The sequence below is a fragment of the Octopus bimaculoides genome, chromosome 1 (assembly GCF_001194135.2).
Source record: "Octopus bimaculoides isolate UCB-OBI-ISO-001 chromosome 1, ASM119413v2, whole genome shotgun sequence".
Lineage (NCBI taxonomy): Eukaryota > Metazoa > Mollusca > Cephalopoda > Octopoda > Octopodidae > Octopus > Octopus bimaculoides.
In genome coordinates, this window is record NC_068981.1 from 154,057,891 (window position 1) to 154,075,838 (window position 17,948).

At 36.9% G+C, this 17,948-nt stretch overlaps 1 protein-coding gene across 11 annotated transcripts in view; it reads right to left on the minus strand.

The window, feature by feature from the left end:
• LOC106868430 (tudor domain-containing protein 5) overlaps window positions 1–17,948 on the minus strand; it is a 90,170-nt gene that overhangs the window by 46,841 nt on the left and 25,381 nt on the right. For 5 of the 11 annotated variants that reach the window (XM_014913684.2, XM_014913683.2, XM_014913682.2 and 2 more), the window contains exons 1-2: window positions 11,465–12,609; window positions 4,726–5,120 (exon numbers count right to left, since the gene is read on the minus strand). In XM_014913684.2, the coding sequence (XP_014769170.1) occupies window positions 4,726–5,120; window positions 11,465–12,006 (937 nt within the window). In that variant the 5' untranslated portion in view covers window positions 12,007–12,609. Of the gene's footprint in view, window positions 1–4,725; window positions 5,121–8,551; window positions 8,665–11,464; window positions 12,610–17,948 lie in introns of those variants that run through there. The other 6 variants (XM_052971656.1, XM_052971664.1, XM_014913680.2 and 3 more) reach the window with 3 other exon arrangements.

A 17,948-nucleotide genomic window follows, 5' to 3' on the forward strand; every position in this document is an offset into this window, starting at 1 on the left:
GCGTGGCCGTTTTCGTGCGGGTGACACGTAAAAGCACCCACTACACTCTCTGAGTGGTTGGCGTTAGGAAGGGCATCCAGCTGTAGAAACTCTGCCAAATCGGACTGGAGCCTGGTGTTGCCATCCGGTTTCACCAGTCCTCAGTCAAATCGTCCAACCCATGCTAGCATGGAAAGCGGACGTTAAACGATGATGATGATGATGATGATGATGATATCATGATGGAATATATTCATTTAGATTTAAACTGAATTTTTTTTATTACAGAACCAGAGCAGTATCAAGCTGGTTGATATCAAAAGGGTTAACAACAAAACTAGAAACTTCAACCAATTTATTTCTTGTCTAAAATAAAACTGAAGCAAGTACATGTATGCAGGCATGGCTGTGTGGTTAAGAAGCTTGCTTTGCAATGACATAGGTCTGAGTTCAATCCCTCTGTGCAGCATCTGTCTTCTAAAGTAGCCCTGGGTTGACCAATACCTATGAGAAGAAACTGATAAATGGAAAGTGTGCAGAAGCCTGTCATTTATATCACCAGCATCTCCTCTCAAACATTCCATCCCACTTGCCTCTTCTCTTCTTATGATCCCTCTAATGTCCACCACTACCACTCCACCTGGGCAAAATGCATTACATTCTGAGTTCAAATTCCACCTAGGTTGACTTCATCCTTTGAGGGTTGATAAAATAAGTACCAGTTGAATGTGTAACCAGTTCAGTTGATCATACAACTGGAAATATCCTAGAAACAGATGAAGATCCATTTCCTTTAGTTTTTGTTTATTTATGCACATCAGCAAATGAGCCAATGAGGTAATCTGTGTGGTTGTTCAATTTGCTAGAAATAACAGCCAAATCTCCTTCACACTATGCTCTAACATTTTAAAAATGAAGGACACATTAAATAATGTCCTACATCTTCAATAAAAATACAGAATGGCTCATTCTGGCCTGACCTGAGTTTAAACTGAAATGCATTCGTTGCAACGAATGTAAATACAGAAAAACTTCTTGAAATATATATGAATAATATGTAAAATATCAAGATAATTGACGAAAAATATCTACAATAAAATTCTAATTGATAAATATGAATTTTTATTAAAACAAAACACGTGGGTGAAGTAAATCACAACGTGCCGTTGTCATGGTAACAAGCTGTTAATACCTCGCTGTCTATTGATTGGCTAAAATTACCCAAATTTTCCCCAATTCCAAATAACATCAGATTCATTAATTTACAAGATAAAGTAGAGGCTGATTTTGTGAATCAATTTAACTAGATCCTGTTTTTCTGTTGTCAACGGTTTTTCGCTGGTTCCTTCGATACTGGTTCTTTGATTCACTGAGTGACAAATTTCACTTCAATGCACAATTCTTTATGTTCCGTAAAAATTTCTTATTTACTTTCTGCCCGTCATATTAAGAAACATAATTTCCGTTAACCAACTTATTTTCATTGTTTACTATCTTCTGCATCTCGGTATTTCTGTATACGTATATAACCTTGCCTAGAAGGAAAGTGTCAAATTTGTCTACAATGTTAAGGTCAGCCAAAAGAATGTCTCTGTTCAAGGAAAGAGACACAACTGCAGAAAGGGAAGCACACCAAGAAACGAACAAACTGTGCACTACAGAAGCCAGAGCATCTCAAAGTGATGAACAGAGGTATGCACGGCTGACAAGGAATAGGGTTTCCACTGCAAAACGAAGAGCAGTTGCAACAGCTCAGAGGAGCAACTTCTATGAAGTAGCTTTTGATTATGATCCAGCAGTTCATTATGCAGATGACACTAGTGTTTCCAATGGTGCAATGATAACTGAGTGCATACATTGTAAAGCAAGGAAGTGGCCTGGAGAGACACCTGCATAATCTAGACAGTGTTTTTAAATTTCATTATTTTCTTTAACCTGGGAAACACTGGGTATTTCTGCTAGTGTGTGTGTGTGTGTATATATATATAGAAATATATATATACACATACGACAGGCTGCTTTCAGTCTCCATCTACCAAATCCACCCACAAGACTGGTTGGTCATTGGGTAAGAAGATATTTGCCCAAGATGCCATGCAGTAGGACTAAACTTGGAACCATGTGGTTGGGAAGTAAGCTTCTTACTACACAGCCACATATATATATATATATGTGTGTGTGTGCATACATACATATGCATTAACACACTACACCATTATGGCCATGCCTGCAATTGAATGTATGCATGTATATGTGAAAATTCATATTCCTTGTGATGGTGATGTTAACATGATTGGTGACTGTGCACTTTTTGAAGTGGAATAAAAAAGAATCACTTGCTTGAAAGACAGAAAGGTTAGTGACAAAAAGTGCATCAAACTATAAAATCCTAACACAAATACCTCTCAACACAAACTCATGCTAGCATAGAAAAATGAATGTTAAACAAACACATACCAATACACATACAGTGTGGTTAAGAAGTTCACTAAAAAGCTAGACATAGCTGTGTGGTTAAATGTGTTGTAAAACTGGTTTGTTTTTGGCACAGTCCCACTGCATAGCATCTTAATGAGTTGTCTTTTACTATAACACTGGGCCAACTAATGCCTTGCAAGTGAATTTGGAAGACAGAAACTGCAAGAAGCCCGTAGTATATGTTTATGCACATGCATGTGAATGCTGACAGTCCACTCATCACCACTTGAGCAAAATGGTGACCATGTTCACACTCCTTGACAATATGACCAGTTACCCCGATAAAAACCATTTTACTTGTAAACAGGTGAGAGCTGGAAACAAGAAGCACATTCAGCTGCAAAACTTTTGCCTTAAACTCTTAGCATTTAAAGCAGCCACATCCAACCAAAATATTTTATCTGTTTCATGTTCAAGCTGGCCTCTCACACTTACCCTACAGTATCATTCTAAAAATAAACAATCACAACATCAAAATCTCAAAACTACAAGACGACGTGGGATTAATTCAAAACACTGTAAATAAATAAGCATTACATTTGAAAAAGTAATGTGAAAGCTAAAGAATTAAATAACTCTATATCTAATGCATGCTAGCATAGAAAGACAGACATTTAATGAACATACATGACATGCATATCATTTGTATATCTTTTGGAAATGTATAACAGTGAAGGATGCAAACATCAGCAAGAGAACCAAAAACCTGGTGCTCTTTGAATGCGTTGTTTTGTACTGAGCTACAAATACTCCCTTATCACACTAACCATCATAAATGCAATGAATTAGTGACCAATCCACTGGTGATCTGTAACCAAGAATGATATTGTCCATAAATTGCATTACACAATTTAAATGGTATAAAACAAGCCTCATTTATTTACTTTATATTACAAATGATGAATGATATCATTACTGGTTGCATGTTTTCAATGAGCCAATTGATCACTAGTTTACTGTATTTCTAATGACAAGATTAACCCTTTAGCATTTAAACCAGCCATATCCAGCCTAAATAATCTTCCTGTTTTATATTCAAACTTGCTGGACCTAGCCTCTCACATCTACCCTACAATGTTATCTTAAAAATAAACAATCACATCATTGCAATCTCAAAACGAGATAATGCAAGAATAAATCAAACTATGAATAAATAAATAAGCATTACATATGACAGAAATTTGAATGCTAAATGGTTAACAAAGGAGTATTTGTAACTTGATGCAAAACAAATGTCTAAAGTGACTTTGTTCATAAAGTAATGGTTTTCCAGTTCTCTTGCCAATATTTAAACCTTTTGCTGAAAAATACACACAAATACACATGAATATAAAAGCCAAGCCCCCCCCCCCGCCAAAAAAAAAACAGTAAAGGATCAAAGGAAATGTGAATTGCATAAAGTTCATCATAGGTAAACCATTGAAGAGAATAGTAACTGCAAATAAAAAATGTTACAGAGTAGAGGTAAGTCTTTAGTCCAATCAGGTGGCATTGGCTTAGTAAAATGCACACTGTGGTTAGTGAGGAGAATGGTACCTCACTCACCGAAAAACATGAAGAAAGTTGGGAGGTTATCTGTATTGCAGAGTGTGATAGAAAACTAAGGACCACAATGAGCGGTAAAATCCTAGATGGATGTAAACTGAGGATGATGGTGACATACTATGGATCTCCAAGAGTTTCCATCAACAACATTCCATTCACAAGGGTTATGGTAGAAGACACTTGCCCAAGGTACTTCACAATAAGATCAAACTTGGAGCCACATGGTTACAAAGCAAACATCTTAACTTTTCCATACATAGAGATACATATGTCTCCTGCACCCATAGCAATTATGAAAATAATTAAGCAGCAGAAACTGTAGAGCTTCCAGTATTAAATATTATCCCTGGATGTTGACTTCAAATCCCTTTAACTGGGATCGATCTAATGAACAATACCTCTACCATATACAAATGTGAAAACAAGACAAATTACTGAGAGAAATAATACAATTACTGTTTTTACAAAATAAACATATTTACATTGCTTTAAATTACTTAGAGGAAGAGCAGGACCTCTAAAACTAATGAAATTTTGCTCAGACCAAAGACCTGGCCTTGATTGCCTGCAAAGAAAGTGGCCTCTAGTGGTACTAAACTGGACAATGAATTAAATCTGCAATGCAATATTTACTTTGGAAGGTCTTTATAACTTTCTAATGGCACAGAGCAAAATAGATCCAACTGAAAAAAAAAAAAAAAAAGAAAAGAAATGGCATCTTACCTTTATGTATTTTGTCATCATAAGTGGAAGCATTTGAATAGGAATGTCTACTTTGAGAGTTAGGACTACCAAAGGCAGCATAGAATGGTTGACTATGCATTAAAGAGTATGATGTTGATACCTGTAATAATGGTACAGGTCTTTGTATGGAAGTCTTAAAACCCAAATTTTTTAGTGAATATGGCTGATGGTATGTATTTGAAGGTGAAATAAAGTTATCTTGTGGGGAGTAGGGTGAACCATTTCTGTAGTCCATATTATAGGGAGGTTTCAGCAATTTATAGTGATATTGACCATTCCTTTGTAAGATTCCCATCACCATTTCAGGAATAGATTGTAAAACTGCATCCAGTGAACAAAATCCACATTTCTCGTAGTTTAAAGAAGCACCAAACCTGTAAAAGATAGTTAAAAAAATTGAAGCAATTATGGAGAACATCTTTTATTTGTTTCAGTCATTAGACTGCAGCCATGCTGGAGCACCATTCAAGAAATTTTAGTAAAATGAATTGACTGCAGTACCTATTTCTTTTTTAAAGCCTGGTACATATTCTATCAGTTCTCCTGCTCAGTTACAGGTTGTCAAGCAGTGGTGGGAGACAAACACAGACACACACTCACACATGTATAATGGGCTTCTTCCAGTTTCCGTCTACCAAATCCACTTACAAGGCTTTGGGCTGCCCAACACTATAATACGAGACACTTGTCCAAGGAGCCACACAGTAGGACTGAACTCAGGACCACGTGGTTAGGAAGCAAGCTTCTTTCCACACAGCCACACTTGTGCCTTATATCATTTTCAAAATAAGTTACCATTTACAAACAATGCTCCACAAAGTAAAAAGTGCTTGTCTCATTGTTATTACATCTGCTTTCTCTATGCTGGCATGCATTTTATGAGACTTATTCTTGTTGCCAATCTACACTTGCTTTCCAAGAAAGGAATTTTTATTCCACTGGTCTTCACATGAAAGAGCTATGGAGTCTGTTTACAGGAAACCTAAACAAACCTTTATTCAAATAGTGTTAACATAAAGAGATATACACCTGTATGTAAACTGACATACACCTGTATGTACATATATATTAAGCTTTTGTACAGTCTCTATCTCCTAAATTTCACTTACAAGGTATTGGTCAACCAGAAGTTATAGAAGACACTGAAAGCACTTGGTTCTGAAGTTTGTAACCACACAACCAAGCCCAGCTAAGAGACAGGAACATTTTCACAAACACACACAAAATGGACTTAATTTCAGCCCACTAAATTCTCTCACAAAGAGTTGGTTAGCCCAAGGCTTATAATAGAAGACATTTGAACCTGAAACCACATGGTTGGGAAGCAAGCTTCTAACCCACAGAGCCATTAGCCTTCTCGTAAACCAGTGGTTTTGGCATTATATAATCAATGATTCACTGTTGTACTGAATTTTTTTTGTTCTTTTACATGTTTCAGTCATTTTGACTGTGGTCATGCTGCACCACCTTAAAGGATTTTAGTCTAAGAAATTGACCACAGGACTTATTCTTTGTAAGCCTGATACTTATTCTATCAATCTCATTTGCCGAACCACTAAGTTACAGGGACAATAAATACACCACCATCAGTTGTCAAGCAATGGTGGGAGGACAGACAGACACACACACACACATAAATATACGATGGGCTTCTTTCAGTTTCTGTCTGGCAAATCCACTCACAAGGCTTTGATTGGCCTGAGGCACTTGCCCAAGGTACCACTCATTGGGAATGAACCCAAAACCATGTGGTTGGAAAGTAAGCTTCTTACCACGTAGCCACACCTACACCGGCTTTATTTTTTCATAGTATTACTATATATGCAAGTGTTATAAAAAACGATCTCTAGTTGAACCAAATTATGCTGCAGGCTTTGTGATGCCTTTTGCCAATTACTTTAAGTTACATTTCATGGAAGGATTGCATTGTCTGCTACAAATCAGCATATCAGTTGTACTCTGAGGAATGCAATCTATCACATAAGGCAGAGGTTTTCAAACTGTGGTCCGCGGACCACAGGGGGTCCGTGGACAGCAAATACTTTTTGTGGGCAATTTGATTTTATATATGTTTTTTAATCGAAATCTCTTAATTGACAATAAACCTATTTGTTAAATACTGTTAAATAAATAAATGTAAAAATATGTTATTTTAAGCAAATATTTATGTATAAATTTCATAAGCGTTTATAAGGGGGTCCCTAATGTAAAGCCTGAAATATAAAGGGGTCCGCAAGTCAAAAAGTTTGAAAACCCCTGACATAAAGAATCAATAAAAATTATGTAGAAATCTCCCTGAACCTTATATTGGGTAGCCAGCTCAGAGAAAAGGTGAATGGCTCAAAAAACATTAAAACTACACCAAAAACAAAAAAAAACCAACATTTTATATATTGTTCCAGACTGACACAACCTTTTAGCATTTAATTTGGCTATTTAATCAGGCCAAAATATTTCTACCAGTTTTATGTTCAAAACAACCAGATCTAACCCCAACAATGTCATTCTAAAAATATACAAGCACACCATTGGAATGCTGAATCAACAAGATAATGCTTGATTAATTAAAGCAATGTGAATAAATATGCATTACATTTGACAAAAAAATCTGAATGCTAAAGGGTTAAACAAAAGACTTAAGCTACTTTGTTGGTGACTGGTTTGAATTCTGGAAAAGGAAAAAAAAAAAAAAGAAAGAAAAACTTAAAATAAATGCCAAAGAAACAAACTCTTATTCTCTTGTTTTCAGTCAATGGACTGCAGGTTTACTGAAAGGTTTAGTCAGTCAACTCCGGTATTTTTAAGCATATAATCTTTTAATTCTTCTATATGGAACAATTAAGTTACAAAGACATAAACAAATCATCACTAGTTGTCAAGCAGTGAGAGGTAAACATGCATGTGGGCATGCAAGCACATACACACATCATCATCATCATCATCATCATCCTCCCTCCTCTTTATCTTTTGCATCATCTACTTTTCATGCTGTATTGCAGAGTGTGCTAGAAAACTAAGGACCAGAATGAGTGGTAAGATCCTGTAAGATGAATGCAAACTGAAGATGATGGTGACATACTATGGGTCTCCAAAGACAGACCAACATGATCCAAAGGGTTGGGAGAAAACATCTTACACAAGTATCAGTTTCCACATGATTTCTATACATGGATGCTTTGCATAACACAAATCAATTTACAGAGGATAATGGTGAATTTTTCACTGGTAACAGCACAAGAAAAGTTGTCAAGGCTCTTTGCAAGATTGAAGGATCCACTCAATCCTGTTCAGTTCACCAGTCACTGGATGCTATTTTGAGGGCATGAGCACTAAATGAACCCCCCCCCCTCATAACTCACAAGATTAAAGAGCTCCCATAACTGATAGGTAAATAAGAGGGTAGTGAGTTTAAGCAAGATGTTGAAAGAAGTTGAAGTATAATGAGAGTAACAGATGTATTGTTGTATGGAAGAGTGGATGAGTAGGGGGATCTAGTGCTCTGGGGTGGGTGAAATGGGTGCTTGAAAGAGAAATGGCATCCATGGAGGCAGAGGAATTCAGAAAGAGAGAGGAAGAAGAGAAGCCATGGGGGTCAATGTGGGGAAAGAGAGATGGGACAGAGGAAGAATGGATGAATGTAATGAGAACAGTGAGAGTAAAAGAGGCAAGAGGCTAACATAAAGGCAGTAGGGAGGCAGAGGATCGCAATGCAGTGACAACATCCCAGCCACCTTCACAACTTGTTTTAGCATTCTTTCAGCCTTGACTGCACAAGAGGCAGCTTTCTCCAACACCATTGTGTCACCTGTTATGATTCCTTGTCATCTATTTTGTGAAATTCAACACCATGAGTGAGATCAGTTTTCACCATTTTGTCGCATGTCTTTGTAGATCTTCCTCTTGCACAGGTACCATCCTCTTTGAGTGCTCTGCACCTTTTTATACAGCTGTTGTCATTCATATGCATCACATACTCATACCAATGCAGTTTCTTTCTTATATACTATGTCTAATCCGTATTATATAGTCGTTCTCCTATGTCATTTATACTCAGTTGTTCATGCATGTTAACATTATATATCTAGCAAAGCATACTTGCTTTATTTCTTTCAAGTCTTCACAAATCCCCTGCATTCAAAGCCCATATTTCCATTACATTATGGCATTGCATTTCACATACAAGCATCATACAGTCAGCCCTTTCACAGAGGGAGGGGCTCTTCGTTGCCAACAGAGATAGTAGCTCCGGGGAATTTTTTCTGACAGGTTCATACTCTGGTTACTATGCTTTCAGTGCACCTGCCCATGATGTTAATTAGATCACCTACGCAACAGAGACTATTTACTACCTTTTGGAAGCCAACAAGGCAGTTGAAAGAATCTCTTTCCTGGGTGCTTTTCTTGTGCACTTGCCACATAGGAAAGTCAGCTTTTCTATTAGCCTGCTTGCAGTCCCCACCTCTTGTGTGTATATTCTTTGCACTGAGCACATTATATGGAATCTCTGACCTGGGTCTAAACAACAAGTAACTCATTTCAGCTAACGAGAAATCCTCTATACAGCCAATCAATGTGGTAGAAATAGAGATAAATTGGCATTTTCATTTGACGTTTCTGCGGGTTAAAACGAAAGAAGCCCATAAAGCGTTTGACCCGAGCACAAAAACAGAAGAAAAATAGTGTAATAGGTGTAAAACAACTTGCTCTGAACGAATATATAAAAAAAAATGCGCGCTCGCGAAAGGGGGTGGGGTGGGGAGAGGACTCGGAACATTCACATCATGAATGTTCCGAGTTGCCCTTCAGCCCGCACATGATAATTAAAGGCGTTTCAGTAATGATTTGGCTGCTGTTTCTAGCCGATCGAACGACGGCGTGGAGGTTTCCTCGTTAACTGAGATTAGTAGTTGTTTAGCTCCAGTCAGTTCTGTTTCAGTAGACCTATGATTAAAGACACTCCACCCCTGACCATCATATCTTTGTTTCTAAGCAGTGTACTTCCAGACATTCAGTATGTCCTTTAAAATGATGATAGGGTGTAACAATGAAGATCTAGGTTTTAGAAAAACTCGTGTTTGGAACGCCGTTCATGATTGGGTGGTCACGGTTGAAACACTTAAAATAGGTGAGATGATCACTGGGAACGCGTTAAGAGAAAGGCGTGTTTTCACGCATCGGCGCATATTTTCCCGCGTTCACAGCGAAATAAATCGGACGCATTATGGAAAGTTTTCTTGTTTTAGAAGCTAAACTATGGGTTACCCAAAATATCTGTGTTGATGTGGTCTCAGTAAGTAGAAGGTGCAATGCTCATAAGCTTCACAGTAGGACTTCGAGACTATCGCATCTCAAATGTGCGATACGAAAATCAATTCATACCAACAGTAAAAGAAAAACAGCATCACAGGTGTAAGAAGAACTATAGTGATAGACTTCAACTGGCTATTTACCACCTGATTCCATACAAACGTGTTATCATTAATTTATGAGACAATCCAGTTGAACAAGAAATTTGTAGGTTTCACTCAGTAAATAAACTACCACACGTAATTTTATCCAACCTGCAAAACAGTATGAGGATAATAGGGTAGCAGGGCAAAGAGAGTGAGTGAGAGTTGTGAATAAAAAGAAAGATACAGAGGAATATTAGACACACTTGTTAGAGGTAGGATGCTGTTTTAAACACAGAGTATATATTATGTAAGGTTTAGAGTTGTATATATCATATACACATATAACCTACTTTCTAGCTGCTTTTCTTAAAGAAAAAAATAGGAAAGCTCAAAAAATATTCAAATTGTCGCAATCAATAAAATAAATATCTTGCATGCAGACAATATGACATTTCACGTAAGCCTAAAGGAAACAGCTTAATTCACTAAAATATAAATTTGAAAAAAAAATTTTACGGCTAGAAATTTTGAAAGTGAATTAAGTAAAAATAATATGCAACAGTTAAAAAGTATGAGAAGTAGCTGAATCAATAGGCCTCATCAAAACTATGCATACAAATCAGATTCAAGTGATTATTCTTAAAATGTGCAGAGAATTATATTGGAATAAAATTGGCAAATAAATTAAGAAGCTTAATTCATAAAATAAGAAAGCAAGCAAAATTAGAGAAGAATTAAAACCTGTTAACAAAATCTGACTCGATGACAAAGTTTGACAACATGGACTTTCATTTAAATTATGTATTTAATTGATACAAAAAGAACAGAAAGTAAGAAAATAATCAGGCATGTACAATATTTAACTATCTAACGTGGGAGCTATACCGAGAGTTTAGATAAACATACGAATAGATGCACACACGTTAATATAAACGACTGTTTGGCTAAGTTAGTAAGCATAAAGAGAAATTCGTTCAGTGTTGTTTTGATATTCATGGTCATACAATTAAGGAAGTAGGAGTCTGTGGAAATGAAGTATGTTTCACAAGGGCAAAATATTTTGTTTTAATTAAATAAGTTTGTGTGCGTTAATGAAGTGAGGATTTATTTGCTACATATTTTAGAAATTTGAAACATTGCTTTTTATTTTTTTTGGTTTTGAAAGCTTTTTGCTGACACCATCGATAGTTTTGTGAAGTTTAAATTTACAACAACCATACAAAAGTCTAAGAGGAAAAATTGCGTCCATAACTATCAATAACAAATCAAATTTATAATTAACTCTAAATGAAACAAATTCTAAAAGGAATAAATTCTTGCCTCACCTTGCTTTATAAGCAGCATCAAAGGAATGGACACTAATTGGCTCAGAAAAACTCCTTAAAGTTTGTTGGATTTGAATTTTAATGAAATTTGGTAAGGAAGGAAGTCGAAACTGTTTGCTGTTGTTTGGACGGAATCTGTTTGCAAAAGTTGGAGAAACTGGACTCCTTTTTTGAATATAAGAGGAATGGCTAGGTGAGATGCAGTCAGACTGGAAATACCCGTTGGTCTTATAACTGTTATTACTAGCACGTGGTTTTTTGGTGACGGTTTTTTGTCGTGCGACTAATTTTTCAATATGCTTTGTACTGTCGGCTGTGACATGTTTTAAAACGGTCTGTCCATCAGCGGCCTTTACTACATCGACCACATCTGGCATATCTAAAAGAAAATCTTCCAAATCAAAATATCCAAGATCACGGAATTTGAGAGGTTCACCGATGATATCATAGTAATCCTTCAGAAAATTAAACAACGGTACACCACTTTGAGATGAGATGAGCAAAGCACGAATTTTTTTCTTAATATCTTCTTTCTCGGACATTTTGGCTAATTTAAGTGGTTTTCAAACTTGAGTGAATATATGCAGAATACCAGTGCTTGTTTAGAAACGATTCAGAAGAGATGCTGGTTTTCTTCTTCAGGAGAAATGTAAGTGGTGTCCAGGTTTTCAAATAAAAGACAATTTATAAATTCTAAAAAAAAAAAAAAAATGCAAAGAATAAGTCAATTAAATGGGTTGTAACAATTTAAGATCAATCATTAGTGAGCAAAGCGACACTACACAACATGACATGACTCCTCCTGTGTCTGACAATTAGAGATTATTTGACGTTAAAAAAGCTAAACTCTAGATTGTCACGTGTTCGTAAACAACCCTGAGCTATGTGGGGTAGAAACAACGGCTGACCATCGGACACACTACAAATGAAAGAAAACGCTTTTTATCCTGGGAAAGCGTTTCAGTAGTTATAATGTCATTCTGTACAGGTAGATTCTTCGTATACATGAGTTCTGTTTGTTTGCGTTAGGTTAAGTACTATTAGTTATTTTACAATTGTCAGTCACTCTTGTGAAGTCTCATGTGGTAAATAATTTTGACGCCGCAAACTAAACTACTGGAAGAGGAAAATAAGGATGATAGAGAAGAGTAAATAGAGTTATCTACCTTTAAAACCGGTAGGGAATCACCGCATACTAAATATGTCATTTGACGACATATACGTGCATATATACACACACATACATTAATATGTGTGTGTGTGCATATATATATGTATATATACTTTAAAAATGTATTCAGTATTTATTATGGTTGTGGGAATTGCGCAAAAGAAGAGCGTTAGGTCGAATGCGTTGCGGCATGTAGTTTCTTTCTACTTGGTACCAAGTTCAAAAATCACCGGGTTAGACTCTTGTCTGTTTCTTCCTTGGTTGATAAACTAACTGCCAGTAATATGCTACAATCGATTGTGTCTACCGTGTCTCATTTCTTGCAAAGATTGGCTATATGCCTAGACAAAAGATATCAATATTACTTAGTATTTATAGGTAGATACGTGCTAAGACTAAGTTTGAGTATTACGCTATTTCGATGAGCTCACATTTTGACACGACAAATGTAGGCGGTCAGAATCTTATAATCAGACAGTGGTCCACTACGTCTACACAATTTTTATTTATTTGCTTTTTTAAATGAAAATTATGAGACTGCTGAACGTCATTTGCGAAAAGCCAAAGACCGAAACACAAATGAATATTATATTCGAAACTTTCAGCCCTTGAGTCACGTTTGTATAAACTCATGTATTGAGTTCTAGTTCCCTTGTGTGTTCTACTTAATCTGTATTTATCTATATCATCATCGTTAAAATATATTGTGATCGACCATATGGTGATGGGTATCACATATATTGTGATCGACCATATGATGATGGGTATGGATACAATCAACCTCCTAGGAGGTGTCAGAATTAGTGAATATGGGGTTTGGTAGTGCGAAAGCAACATGCACTGTGAGTTTGCATCAGAAGAATGAGGAGAGCCTTGAAGAGAAATGTGTTGCATACACCATCGTAGACAAGGATTTTCATGCAGTGTTCGACTGTCAGCAGTTGAGTGGAACAGGAAAGGAGAGCCTTACCTCCCCCCCCCCCAATATTGAGGAATAGGATAAGCTGTTATCACCATACATTGGTGATAGATAACAGGAATGAGTTTGAGGGAGTGGAAGAAGGTACTTTAATGCCTTGGGAGGAGGAAGTAAAGAGTGGAGTGCTGCCACTAATGGCAGTGGTGCAGCCAGTGGAAACAAGGTCAGGCTGGTACAAAACTTTCAAGAGCTGAATGATTATGTATTGTGCCACATGGGTGGTGAGGTTACTGACATCTGTGAGGAAACATTCTAAGAATGCAGATATGATGAGGGCTTCCACAATCAATGACTTGAAGTTGACATATTTGCAGTTACATGTGGCTGAGAAATTTTGGAAGTTGCAGCTGGTAAGACATAAGGGTCAGACATATTGTTTGACTTGGCTGGGTTTTGGACTAAATTCAGCACCAAAGATCATGGCAATGGTTCTTAAGTCTATACTGGGAAAGGTGGACAAGGCCAAAAAGCTACCAATTCCTATGTTGGCAACATCTTTGTAGACAAGACATTCTGAATTGGGCACCAGCATGAACAGATGACATCTATTCTTGATGTGTAGGAGACTGGTGGATCACTATCCAATTGCAGGGTAGCTATATCAAGAGGCAAGCAGACAGGGTGAGCTGGGGGAACAAAGTGGGAGAGACAACTGGCTATGATGAGGGAGATCCTAGAGAAGGTAAGAGCAGAAGACCCAGTAAGAGGAAGCTGGTACAAGCCCAAATTGAAGAACAAGACCACATGGTGTGATGCTAGAAGCATAGCAATAGGGATCATTGAAGTGGAGGACACAGCCTAGCTCAGAAAAATGGGTGATTGCAATCACATTAATGTGGCTGAATTGGACTCAGTGCTGAAGGGAGTGAATCTGGCTCTGAGATGAGGGCTGCATACCTCCAAGATTCAAACCAATTCAGCCACTGTACTTGGAGGGCTACGATTAGTGTCCACCAATGAAAAGAGGGTATGAATAAAATAGGCAGCAGCGATATTAATAAAGTGTCACCAAGGGATTCCTGAAGAGCTAGCTGCTGAATTCAGTTTGAAATAAAGCATGGTCATTGTGCCCTCAGAAAGGAATAAGGTGGCTGTCCTAACTAGGGTGAAGAAAGCCTGGCTAGCATACATTTGTACTCAGAGCCAGAGCCAGTTTCAGCTGGGTTGGTAACAAAAGGGTTATGTATACAGATTGCTAAAAGTGAAGATGCTGCTCATACCTGAAAGATTTCTGAAGATCCCTGACCTCCTCTACATAGAAAGCAGGTAGTGTATTAGAGTTATGACTGAAAACAGGAGAGCTAGGTGTTACTTATGCAGAAAACTTTCTGCCCTCAAGCAAAGACAACAAAAGCCCCTTTGCTAATAATATCACCCCATCAGCACTAACTCTGCAATAACAATCAGAGCAGCAGAAGAAAACTAAGTCATTGCCAGTTTGACAAGTTTCTTATCCTACATTATGTCATCTCTCCTTAGCCAGGAGGGAAGAGTAGTGCCAATGACCATTTACAAGACCTCCAAGATGGATGGTAAGAAGGGAGAGACAATAGTATCATCAAATTGGAGACTTGGTCTCAATGCTTGCAACAAAAATCAGGTGGTGATGTTAAACCAGGCAACAGATTGGGTCTACCAGGAGAATTAAGTTGTTTAAGTAACTGCATAAAGGCTCCTTCATTGACTGTGAACTGTATCTAGTCATTTAGCTGAGTACCTGTATGCCTTAGTGTTGCTCCATCAGAGAGAAAGGAAGGGAGAGACAGAATCAATGTTGAATAGGCAGAAAGCCAGTAAGAGATACAAACAGTTGTGACAAGCAAATGATAATGATTTTTATATTTTGGAATCGAATGATCTTCCTACATTTGGATATCCATTGGCACTCAATGAATAATTAAATATATCAGTACATAAAAATGTCACTGTTCTTATAATTTGTCCTCAGCTGAACACAACCTCTAACCTTGCTGACAATTAGTCAACTAATTAGATTCAATCTCTCTTCCTTCCTTTTCTGCTTTCTTCTTATCACTATTAATATTTACTATTCAATTATCCTTCATTTAAGAAATAGCACTTTTATAAGCTACTCTAATTCATTCATTCGATATTGTTATTACTTCTGTTTGTTTGACAAGCCCAATAAAATGAAGGATCATCATCATCAATATCTGCTCTGCATGCTGACATAGTTAGTTAGTCTATGTAAGAAGCATAGAGCAGCGGGCATTTCATGCCAGTGGATGTGATCTTGGGCTACCTCCTTGATTTCAGGCCAAGAGAGACCAATTGTTTTTACTTCGTCCTCCACACTTCTTGACCTGGCTTAAATTATTCAACAGGATCTGATGTATTGGAGGACTGAATTGTGCCCCAGTGTATATTTTGGAATGGTTACTATAGCTGAATACCCTTCTTAATGTCATTTACTTTGCAGTAGATGACATTAATGTTATTTACTTTCTTAATGTCATCTGCTTTCATCATAGTATCTGCCATGCCTGATGTTGCCAAAATGGACATTGGTTCATGATGCAGTATTCTGACTATTGAATCATCTAAATCACACTAGCATGGAGAGAATACCTTAAATGTTGATGTTGATAATGATAGTGGAGGTGGTGATGATGATGGTGATAATGATTGGTGCCATGATAAAAGCACCCAGAACAGAACTGAAAGAGAAAAAGGAGAGAATATGTGTGTGTGTTTGTGTGATGATTTGAGACAAGGTGATAAGAGTGAGCTAAGTACAATGAAAGGAACAGATGTATAGTTATGAAAGGGTGGTAGTAAGAGAGTTAGAGAGTAGACACTATTGAGGAAGGATGGAAAAGACAGTGGAAAGGGAAGGGATTAGGGTTACTGGTCAGTGAGAAAGAGAGGAATAGAGTGGTAAGAGGGATGAAGTTTGTAGGGAGGGTTCAAGGCCATACCGCATAAGGGTATGTGTGGAAGACATAGAAGGAAGAGAACCTGAAAGAGAGAAAATACATGAAGGCGACAAGAGTCATTGATCATAACATGATATCTACTGTTGATTTTTTTGACCAACAAGATGAAAGCTTCTTTACCAACGGGATCCAAGCACTGCAATACTGATGGAAGAAGTGTGTGGACTGCGAGGGGGGCTATGTTGAAAAATAAACACCATTTGGTCACATTCCATGAGAATATCTTGGTCAGCCTATGAACTTTTCAGCTGACCCTCATAAGTTACACTTGTTGGAAGGATTGCAATATGTGTGCTACAAATCAGTACATCATTTGTACTCTGAGAAACTAAAAATGATATAAATTTATCACTAAATATTTTCCATTTTTTTCAATGAGTGTAGAAGACAATCCTAGGCATGTTTTAGTCTTATTATGGTTTCATCGGCAAAGTATAAACTTCACTGTACTTACAGGTGTAGTGAGGAAATCAAAACCACCACCACTGCCACTGCTGTCGCTACCACCACCACCACCACTGCCTCTACCATCACCATTATCAACAACAACAACAAAAACAGCAGCAGCATTATAGTGTCATGTATTTTGTGCCTTTAAATTGTCTTTACTAAATAAGGTCATAAATTCTTTTGAGTTTGGTGAAGAGGATTCAACTGTAGTACTGAAAAGATGAAAGGCTAAGTTGACCTAAATAGAATTTATACTCAGAATTCAGAGAGCCAAAATAAATATCATAAAACATTAACTATAGTTCTTTATAATTGCGAGTTTTAATATAGATTTAAAAACAGAGCATTGGAAATTATGTAGAATTAGCAGTGCTACAAAGTTATGAAAGGTATGAGTTCCATCAAATGATAAATGGATAGAAATTGTCAAATCACTTTGCAGAATATTCTGAAAGAGAAAAAAAAAATGTGAAAGAAACTGAAATAGGATAATTTACTAAATGAAATAGGCATTTTGCATACATAGTTTCCATAACAACAGATACAGGATTTTCTTTTGAAAACTTAACCAATATTCAACCAGTATTAGGAACAGTTTTTAAAGTTGACCCTTTTTTTTTTTTTAATGAGATACATTACATACATTTAATTAATTTTGAACATAATCAAGAGTTCAGAGATTTATTAAAAATGACTATCACTTTTTGCTATTTATGTACTGTTTGAAACAGCAAAAATGTTTGATTTAAAATTGATATGAAAGTTTTCAATGCTTTAAAATAGGACTTTGGTATCAAAGCTCCAGAGGCAGTCTCAGATGGGTAGGTTTGAAAAGGCTTCTGGGAGGCTCTTTGGATAATGAAATTGGAGAACATACATAGCAGCCATAGTATTGGGTCTGTTGCTTTTGGTCAGCAAACGAGTATT